At 33.1% G+C, this 10,784-nt stretch overlaps 1 protein-coding gene across 2 annotated transcripts; it reads right to left on the bottom strand.

Moving 5' to 3' along the window:
• Positions 1–278: 278 nt before the first annotated feature.
• Positions 279–9,582, bottom strand: LOC131051090 (nuclear poly(A) polymerase 1). 2 transcript variants are annotated; one of them, XM_057985461.2, is made up of 14 exons: positions 9,398–9,582; positions 8,406–9,186; positions 8,172–8,249; positions 7,983–8,090; positions 6,871–6,933; positions 6,616–6,777; positions 3,756–3,869; positions 3,580–3,642; positions 3,134–3,463; positions 2,826–2,990; positions 1,742–2,692; positions 1,199–1,284; positions 1,045–1,115; positions 279–794 (listed from the first exon to the last, which is right to left on the bottom strand). In XM_057985461.2, exons 2-13 carry the CDS (start codon positions 8,523–8,525, stop codon positions 1,073–1,075), a joined length of 2,283 nt encoding a protein of 760 aa, XP_057841444.2. In that variant the 5' UTR covers positions 8,526–9,186; positions 9,398–9,582; the 3' UTR covers positions 279–794; positions 1,045–1,072. The 2 variants fall into 2 exon arrangements, with proteins under 2 accessions (XP_057841444.2, XP_057841445.2); XM_057985462.2 differs by having other exon boundaries at positions 8,406–9,180.
• Between the last annotated feature and the right edge of the window lie 1,202 nt (positions 9,583–10,784).

Below are 10,784 nucleotides of genomic sequence, written 5' to 3'. Positions count from 1 at the left end.
GACACCAGCTTTAAAATATTCCTAAAAACTCTATAACAGCTCCTGCTCTATTTTTTTGGAAGCCCCCTCCATAAGACCCCAGCCTTAGTGTTCTTATTTGACACAGACTTTAAAACGACCTGTTAGCTTCACCTTACTTTCATATCATGAACAAATTTGTTATTAATATCATCTAAATCTTACTTGCAGAAATACTTCATGAATTTATCTTAGTTGCAGACAATAGACTTCAACAGAAACAGTAAATATAACAAAAGCATTGTTTGCTAAAAGATCAATGACATGAACCATTGAATGATAATATTAATATTTCTGCATATAAAAATAAATACTTCTAGGCCATGTTGGTTGTGCACATTATTCTCTTACACAAAATCAACTCTTATGTGTCCTATTGTACACAAGAAATTAGCATCACAAATGTCTCCCCAATAATTCGAAAAATTGTATTTGGAACCTTCTTGGTTCTGCAACAGTACAGAATAATGGAGCCAACAGAAATTTACAGACAGATGCTGTCTGTATAAAAGAAATTTGAAGGGCAGTAGGTGACTCTGTACAATAGATCTCTAGGCATCAAGCCATTATGTAAAATCGAGATCTAATTAAAGAGATGTACAGAAGTCATTTTTATATAGAACTGGTGCTATTGGAAGCATTGTAAGACCAATTTCATAAATTTATCAACTTATTTTACAAAGTAGTAATTATCTGACAATTATGAATTGAGGGTTTCCGAACATCCATGCTTCCAAAGGCAATTTGGTGTAGCTGCTCTTCAATCAAATGGCCCACTGAACACATCAAAAAAAGGACAATAACATTAAGACTTGAAACACCACACCCATTTCCTTAAAATTGTCCCACTGAACACATCAAAAAAAGGACAATAACATTAAGACTTGAAACACCACGCCCATTTCCTTAAAATTGTCTCAAATCGATGAAGACTAAAGTAGTTTTTGTTAGGAAATAAGAGCTGCAAAAAGTCAATTAGGTCCATTCAAACAAAAGATTTGATAGATCAATCAAAAACATCCAAACCTCGGCATCATGTTTTATCTGCCAAAGTTCATGCGTTAGTCGATTTGCTCCTTGGTGCAGCCAAATTTAACCTAGTCAAAATCATCAAAAAACATGAGTCAGTAGCTGAATCAAACAATATCGTGCAAGCAAGTCTAAAATTATATGGTTGTACCTGATTAAAGGCTTCCGTTGAGGTTCAGATTTAGGTTCGGACTTAATGCCAGAACCAATGCATCCCATGCCAGTTAACCCAAGAGGCTGATTGTAAAAAAATAGCAGACAAACCACAAAGAAATACATAAGTCTCAATTACAAAAATAACACAACCTGGAAAAGATGGCAATCAAACATACTAATAGTATGCAACAAAAACAAGAGAGTTGTCTAGACTAAGGATTCTTAATCTAACCTCAACACCAATCAGATACACTATGCATAAACTTTACAAGTACATGCCCTGTTAACAGACTACTACTGTAGCCCCATTTTAACCTTCATATTGCAAAACCAGCATACAATTATTCCTATATATGTAACTAGCAAAAAATAAGGTTTCCAGTCAAATTACATAATCGCCACAATACACTGAATTATTTTGCATGGAAAGTCAGTTAAAGCACTTATTTGAACAGGATGTCAGGAACTGACAAGCACATTGCAAACAGACAATTTTGACCATAAATATCTGAATCAAGTTTGAGTGAAGGTTTAATACCTCAAGTTCCTCCACACTTTCAGACTCAAATTTGTCCAAATGTGGTTTAGATGATAAAACTACTTTGGGCCGTGCAATTTCATTCTTTGCCAACATGGAATTGACAGACTTCTTATCCACTGAAATTGTATTTGTTGGAATTAATGTCGGATACTCGTCCAGTTCGTCCAGTTCCTCAACTGATCCAAATCCATTGGGTTGACCACATGTTATCTTTGTTATGGCAACTTCCTCAGCAGTATTAATTTGAAAAGCTTGTGTTGTGATCGATTCAGCAGGTGGACTCCCTGTTTCCAGATTTGAAGCTATCCTACCATTAGATGGAGGAGATGCCCTGGACCTCTTGGTTGACACATACTCACTTTTTCCCATGCTAGCACCTTCTCCTAACAATCCATCTAGTTCATCATCCACCGAAGGGCTCCCTGTTTCCAGATTTGAAACTGTCCTACCATTAGATGGAGGAGATGTTCTAGATTTTTTGGTTGACATATATTCAGGTGTTTTCTCCCTCTTTCTTTTTCCCATGCTAGCAACTTCCCCTGAAACTCCATCTAGTTCATCATCCACCAAAGAAGCATCATGATTGGCTGCACCATTTGAAACTGAGGCACTTGCATCAGAGACAAACATTGGCCTCCCAGCAGTAGATGAAACTTTGTTGGGCCGCTGGGGACGAACCCCACCTGGGAAAACAAATGCAGGAATATTCCTCCGCTTAATATGAGACACAGTAATCTCCATGCCCGGTTTCCAGAGTGTATATGTACCAACTGTCTGCTTGAATTCCTCCACACATGCCCTTATGTCAAATGGTTCTCCTTCTTGTACCCGCATACCTTGTTTGCGTTGCAAACCCATAAAAAAACAACAGTGATATGGCTTTTCAGGATCCAAGAAATCATCTGGGTGTGGATGACATTGAAGCATGCCGTATGTATACTTTTCAATCTGGTAGGAGGAAAACCCTCAATTCATTCAGTCCTAGTCATTTGACTAAAATGTAAAGGAAAGCAAGAAATACCAGCATCAAAGTGATAGGATAACAGGAGCAATAGAATAAATAATTTAGGCAAATACATACTTTCAAAGTAAGCATACGAAGCTTGGATTCTACCCAGCCTTTCCATTTTCTTAGGTCATCTTCACCTTCCGCATATATATCAATTTCTAAATAATTTTTGTAAGAGTCAAAGAAGGGGTAAGGCTCAAAAAGAGCTGTCCAATCAACCTTGTTCCTCTCAAGATCCTGGAAACAATTTCCAAATAATTTAAGCTTGATAACAAAGCACAAAATTAAAGATATGCAACCTCGTGATGTACCCAGTTGTACACAGGTGCCAAGGCCCAAATTTTATATACCAAATGCTTAAACTATTGAACCTACATTACCTCACAAATTGCACTCCCACGCTGAAATTCTTCCATCATTACTCGTAGTGTACTTGAGGACACATTATAACTTGAATTCATACAAGGATATGCTGGTGTGATTATAGGCATTTGATGCAGCCTGTCACGCATATTTTTCCGTGGATCCCATACAGTGAGGCCTAAGGTCCCATCTTCAATGGGACAAAGCATTACTGGGTTTGGCCAACGCCATTGTCTATATACACGAAAGAAGCGAGAAACCAACATGCTAGGCAATGCATTGGGGTACAACTGGCAAATTCTAGCAGCAAGTATTGCCCAGTTAACACCTCCAAGAAATCCTGCTACCTGCTCAGGTATGAAAGATGATCAGCACCAATAATAGGACAATATTCAAGATAGCACCTCGATATTTTTACAAGACCAAAATTTCACACTAATATATATCCACTCAGCTATCTTACATTTGAATATACACCACGCCGTTTGGCCCAAAGCTTCATGCATCTAAGCGTTGTTCTAAAATTCTGCAGTCAAGTTCACACAGACAATTACATAATGAATAATTAGTCCTACAACAATCTGCAAAATGGCTATACATATATCACTGTCAAATTGTTATTCAGTGAAAATCAGACACCTGGATATTTGGCACCAAACGCAAAATCTGATCAGTTACTCTGCACCCATTTAAACTTCTAACACTCTGTTCATCCAAATTACATAGAATGGAATCCTGGGAGATGTCTAGATGCTGCACCAGACATAAACAAACAAACAATATTGAAGAAACCTTAGTTTCAATATTCAATATTAAGATAAACAAATATAATACTTGCAAAGGCAATAAAAAAATATTTGGCACATAGCAAGAACTGTTAAATGCCATCAAGTACCATTAACATGTATAGTGTGTTTTTATTAAGATTCTGTCATAAGTTTTTGAGTCTTGAAATATTCAAATTATTCTTGCAAGAGACGTGTAATTTATACCATCATTCACAATTACAAAACAATCATTATAACAAGAGTAGATCCAAGTTCAACCATACACATAAGTCTGACTGACCTGATAGATACTTTATTAAATATTATTTATTCTTTATTAGCTTCAATCATGAACACTTATATTTTCTGTTTATTGTTCACAGTTTGCAAACTCAGTGAGTTATAAGTCTGATTCAGCTGATAGATAAATATTCTTTATGCTTTATTAGCTTTAATCATAAACACTTATAATTTCTGTTGGAAGTCCACAGTTTGCAAACTTGGTGAGTTCTCACACAACTCGCAAGTTCTCCTATCCAGCAGGTAACTTACCATAGACTTGCAAGACTCAAAAAATATTTGGCACATAGCAAGAACTGTTAAATGCCATCAAGTACCATTAACATGTATAGTGTGTTTTTATAAAGATTCTGTCATAAGTTTTTGAGTCTTGAAATATTCAAATTATTCTTGCAAGAGCTGTGTAATTTATACAATCATTCACAATTACAAAACAATCATTATAACAAGAGCAGATCCAAGTTAAACCATACACATTAGTCTGACTGACCTGATAGATACTTTATTAAATATTATTTATTCTTTATTAGCTTCAATCATAAACGCTTATATTTTCTGTTTAAAGTTCACAGTTCGCAAACTCGGTGAGTTATAAGTCTGATTCAGCTGATAGATAAATATTCTTTATTCTTTATTAGCTTTAATCATAAACACTTATAATTTCTGTTTTAAGTCCACAGTTTGCAAACTCGGTGAGTTCTCACACAACTCGCAAGTTCTCCTATCCGGCAGGTAACTTACCATAGACTTGCAAGTTTCTCAGTGAGAATCACCTGAAACTTGTAACTTTTTCACACCTTTTCTCTTCAGACTCAAACAGTGGCATGATTTGTTATGTTGAGGGGTCAAAAGAATTTACCAATACTTGATTTAAAGCAATAAAATTATAAAAAATGGGATGCACCATCCATGTGGCCTTGAAAGCCTTCATTTAGGCCTGGTTTTAAGAAAGCAAAAATTAAAATTGTTTTGGGCTGCAGGAAAGAAAAACAGATTTTTTCCCTTTATTTGGATTGAAATAACATAAAATAGCATTTTTCCCTTGTTTCTATGAATTTTTCAGGTCTCCCAATTACATCCAAAGTAATTGAATTCCATTTATACTTTGGGTTTGCAAAGTCCATCTTCATTTGGAGTAATACTACATGATGAAAAATAGACTTGTATCCTCAACATTTGTTCTTCGTGCATCTTGTGCATTATTTAAGTTTATTTTGTGTACTTGTGTCATTTTTTATTTCCTCCCAAGTGCTTATAGTCCAAGTGAAAATTTTAGCCTGCCAGGTTTTTGCCTGGTCTGACTTTTTGAACTGTGGTTTGGACAATGTTTTGATGTTTGAGAACTGAACCACATTTTTTGTTCCAGAAGGTTAAATTTGGCAGAGGATCAGGATGTCTCAGCAAAGTATAGAAAACAGCAATGAGACAGTTTGGCAGAGCTGATTTAGATGATTCAGTGGATAATTGTGCATGAAATCAGTGATTGAGATGTCAAAATCATCTGTAATTGTTTAGTGTGTACATGATATAGTAAGTCCAAGTATACCAACTTTAACATCAAACAACACACCCATGAATGATTACAAGCTTCATGAAGCAAAAATAATTGCAGATAAGAGAATGAATTGAAATGTGTTATATGAAGAAATGTAATTCTTACCTGCACAAAAAAATAACTAAAACTGCAGTACAACACATAAAAACTATTTGGGAAAAGGTTGTTTTACAACTTACAATCTATGAATTTGGAATATTTTACAAATATTAACTTGTTGAAATTCCTTAAGAAGATAAAAGTCTCCATATAATGTGTCCATCAAAGTGCATACAGTCTAAAGTCTTGGCTACAATAAGTAACAACATAAAAAAAGGGCGAAACTTGGGAAGGCTGGTCATCTTAAATCTTCATAACAGCAAGATTTGTAAGACAAATGAGAACTGAAATCAAGGTTATGATTAATGCATGTCAATATAAATATCAAAGACAGAGTGGAATAGAGATCTCCATGTGTGCAATGAAATTAATGCCTGTATTATTCTATTGAGACAATTCAAGTCTATCATCCTCCTCCAATACTAAAATTTGTGTATCTTTTGGCAAATACTTTTCATTTGCCTCAGTGAACTGCTTCCTTTAAGATTCCATACTGAATAGCTGTTTCTTTCACAGTTAATATATTAATATTCTTCTCTGTGGCTGACAATACCTCAAATAATGATATACTTCGCAACAATTATGAAGATTGAAGCAGGTAAATCTTTGAAATTTGTATCCAAAAATGATCTGTAACAAAATCTGTTGTGGCTTTCTATATGTACATATGTCACTCGAATTTAACTACAGATAGTAAATAGCACCCACTAGCTAAGAAAGAACTAATGAATGTGAATCATTGACACCATAAAACTTATGAGGGGAAGCTAGTACATACTTCAGGAATCGCCCAGAGAGAGAGTTTTGCATAAAGCAGATCAATTGATATTCCGTTGAACTTAAATTTCATGACTGGTACATGTGCATCTGGCACAGGGTGTAGCTCTGTCACTTCCGGCATCTCCGCTAACATTGCAAGGAGCTCAATGAAAAAATCCTCCTGTACTAACATTATAGAGCAGGAAGATTTTAATTTTTGAATGACAGGGTATAGCCAAAAAATGAATTCTAAATAATTAACTTTGTGGCTCACCTCTCGCGTTGCATGACGAGGCCCAACACAAAGTGTATCAATATCTGCACCTGGTCCATGAACCTGTATATCATAAGAAGAATCAAATCATCGTAAAAAGGCCTTGTTTAAGCTTTTACAAGAGAAAATGATAACTGTAATAGAAGACAGACAAGTTACACAAAATAGCATTCTTGTTAAAAAATATCATCTAGCATCTTTAATTGAATTTGATGTTTAAAAGTTATTAAGATTACAATTAAAAATTGAATTTAGATATAATTTTTGGGATTTAAATTTTTAATGCATCTAGAATAAAATAAAAAATAGTATCTAAAAATGTTGCATAGCAGGTTTGCTTAAATTAAAATTCCAAGACATAAATGGTGTAAAAAAATCTACTACATTGGCCTGACTGTGGAATCTAGAATATGAGATTTGGAACCTAAACATCTTACACTTAATGAGGATCCTGAATCTTGATTGTGATTAATGATGGATATGATTTTAATATTGCCCCACTACAGACAGAATCTATCAAACCTATTTTACAACATTTATTATTAAAAACAGAATTTTTAGGGGTAAGCATGATTCTCATAAACTAAAAAAATTCTGAAGGGTATCAATAGTAAACAACTTGATCAAATTGTTTCGGTATTAAATAGCAGCACAATCCAGCAAGAAAAACTCTCACCTTCAATCTCATTAGTATTGCCGAGCTTATACATTATCTTTAGGAGATACTCCTCTTTGTAATTATTTTTAATTAGAATAGTAGTTAAATATGTTAAGGTAATGAGGACACTATCATATACAACACTGTATGATCAAAAATCAAGTTCAGTATGTAGGTGACTATTCACCGACAAATGTCTTATTATAATGTCTTATCATATATAAGACCAATTGTACTAAACCATCATGTTTCACAATTATAAACTCATACACATGTTCAAATATTTGTAAAACTTATGCCTACTTACTCTAGAATGGCATACATAATCAAATTTTAGGATATTTTTCTGAGGAAAAAATCTGAAATCAACACCAAAAAGAAAACAGAAGAGAGAGCTGGCTTCATATGAAAAGAAATGAATAACTAACAATCATAGATAAAGAATATCACTTACACCAAGCCGGTAGGACCCAAATGTAAAAATTTTAGCATTAGCTTCATGGACAAGCTGCTCATTGAAGCCCTTCGCCCTGCATATTTTCTTTACCCATTTCTTAACAACCTAAGAAGTCCATAAAAAGCAATTAAAATGCTGGGCAGGTTCTGACATATTTCAAAAATCATATTCAAAAATCCAATTTACCTGATCCAATCTGCCAAGTACTTCTTCTCTACGAACAGCTTCTTCTTGACTTTCATACAATCCAGCATCAACAAGGAACTATCATCACAAATATACGTGTCAATAGCCACACAATATTCCAAATGAATATTTTGCACTCCATTACTAAAGTATAACAGAACAATAACTACAGCAAAGTTTGTATTTCAAATAAGAAACCTAAGTATAATATTCAATGTTAATTTCTTTATAAACCTTCTCAAGCTCAGTGGTTTTGGCAGTATCCAATTCAGATGGGCCTCCAAGAGATATTGGTTCCGTCACTCCCAAGTACTGAGTTCTGCTCTGTGTCATTGTTTGAGCAGGATTTGCCATCGAACTTACAATAATTTACCTCTGAACTTTTATTTGGCTATGAATTTTTAATTTACCAAAGCCCAGTAATTTTTTTCAACTTCTCTCCCAAACACAATATTTTTTTATGAGAGTGTTTTTTTTCAACTTCTCTCCCAAACACAATATTTTTTTATGGGAGATATTTTTAGATTTTTAACCGGTACATGCGTGCAAATAATTCATGAAAAATGAAGAGAAAGCAAAGCCAGCCGCCTCCAATGTGAAAAGATGTTATTAAAAGTGAGAGTAAAAAGTAATTACAAATTAAAAATGCAAGAGATGGTTTTCAATCTTTTATAATTCAGCACAGGATCGTATATACATTAGAAATATCCTGCAATATTTGCAAGGCCTGATGAAGAATTTATTTATTTTTCTTACTTCTCGCATCTACGAACGCTAAAACAGAAATTCTTAGACCATCAATTACTTCCTTCACACAGAAAAACAATTACAGGTTGGAATATTTAGTTTTTTTTAAAAAGAGTCGAAATCCTTTCAACACCACCGCCGAAATTGCATTCAAACGTCCAATAATTTAGCAAATATTTGTCCGCTCAAAATGCGTTAAAATTTCCATCTGTCCGCCGCCTGTGACACTTAGCCAGAAAAGATGCTCAAGCTTTTGTCAATACTTTTCCTAGCCACAAAAAAAAAAGATATTAATGTTTGCGAGCAGCTTTATCTGCTGAGTGCCACTTCAAATAAACTCTAACAACGTAGGGTTTACAGACCCCCAAAAAAGCAAAAGTACAAGCATTCAAGTAAAAATACCACAAAATCAAACGTAAACTGATTCGAACGAATAATTTAAAGCTTTCAGGGGCAATTCCAGAGGGTTTGATGCTTACCAGAAACAAGGAGAAAAAAATCGAAACCCTAATTGCCCACGCTTTTTACGAGCAAATAATCTTCAAAACTCTTACAATCGCTGATAGGGTTCTTCTGTTACTCGACTGAAAAACGAAAGGCCGTTAAAATCTGGAGCAGAGCTTCGCCGCCCGCCTCTGCCGGTTGCTGCAAAGAGAAACCTCAGAAAAGATTATATACGCGGTACCTGAGTATGTATATACGGTTTTGAGAGTACATACGGGGTATCTGTATGATTGCCTCGGGGAGCGTACTGGCAGGTGGCAAGTTCAGATTGGGAGGACTGTTTTGGGACTTATCTCCTATTTATAGAAGCTTTTATAATTTTAAAACATAAAAGAAAATTCCTTTGATTTCTCATTTTATATAAAAAGCAACTAATTAGGTATATCTTTGTATCTTATTTTTTAAAGTTTGATAGTCTTTTATACTAGCATTCATATATTTTTAAAAATCTATGCATATCAATTTAAATTATAGAGACATAAATATAAGAATAATAATACTAAATATAAATCTCGTTAACAAATTTTTTAACATCAAAAAATTAAAATTAAATTAAATTGGACAAAATTAAAATTCACTCATTTAAAAAATTTATATAAAATATATCGAACATATCAATTTAAATTATAGGAAGACATAAATATAAGAATACTCATACTAGATACAAATCTTATTAACAAATTTTCTATCACCAAAAAATTAAATTAAATTAAATTGGACAAAATTAAAATTCACTAAAAATTTGAAAATAAATTTAACTATTGCAAATTTGCAAAAAAAAAAAATATTTAAAATTTTTGATAAATTTAATTATAATTTTTTGAATATTATAAAAATAAAAAATCTATCAAAATAATTAAATTCAAACATATATTAATAATTAAATTGACTATTAATACCTATCAAAAAATTAAATTGACTATTAGTTGAAAAAGTTTCATATTAAACTCAATATTAATTTAAGAAGTTTCACATTACCTTATTCATACACATAATATGAAATATGTAATAGACAACATAAATTTTCATTAAATTGAGGATTCAAAAATATTCAAATTACAAAGTGCACTAAAATCACTTAAATCTACCTCTCACATTATTAAATTTTGGGATGAAAGAAAAACATATATCTTATTCATAAAATCTACCAATCTAATTTTAGTAATATATCAATTGTTCACAAGATTTCTATAATTGTACTTCAAGGTCATGGATTCATAAGATGAGAATAAAGTTCATTCAATGCTATCTTATTGATAAAATCTACCAATCTAATTTTAGTAGTATATCAATTGTTCACAAGATTTCTATAATTGTACTTCAATGGATGAGAGAAATATATGTGAAAAATATGAGAGAAAA

Source organism: Cryptomeria japonica, chromosome 6 (assembly GCF_030272615.1).
Source record: "Cryptomeria japonica chromosome 6, Sugi_1.0, whole genome shotgun sequence".
NCBI classification, from domain to species: Eukaryota; Viridiplantae; Streptophyta; class Pinopsida; order Cupressales; family Cupressaceae; genus Cryptomeria; species Cryptomeria japonica.
Note: the sequence above shows the minus strand (reverse complement) of the source record. Positions and strands in the feature narration are given on the sequence as shown.

What these genes read in the sequence shown, in the direction of transcription:
- LOC131051090 (XM_057985461.2), bottom strand. Translation starts at nt 8,525, where the DNA reads ATGGCAAATCCTGCTCAAACAATGACACAGAGCAGAACTCAGTACTTG. An exon ending in TTGGGTCCTACCGGCTTGGT is followed by an intron (nt 6,934 to 7,982) that starts GTAAGTGATATT and finishes TATGATATACAG; the next exon opens with GTTCATGGACCAGGTGCAGA. An exon ending in CTCGTCATGCAACGCGAGAG is followed by an intron (nt 6,778 to 6,870) that starts GTGAGCCACAAA and finishes ATGTTAGTACAG; the next exon opens with GAGGATTTTTTCATTGAGCT.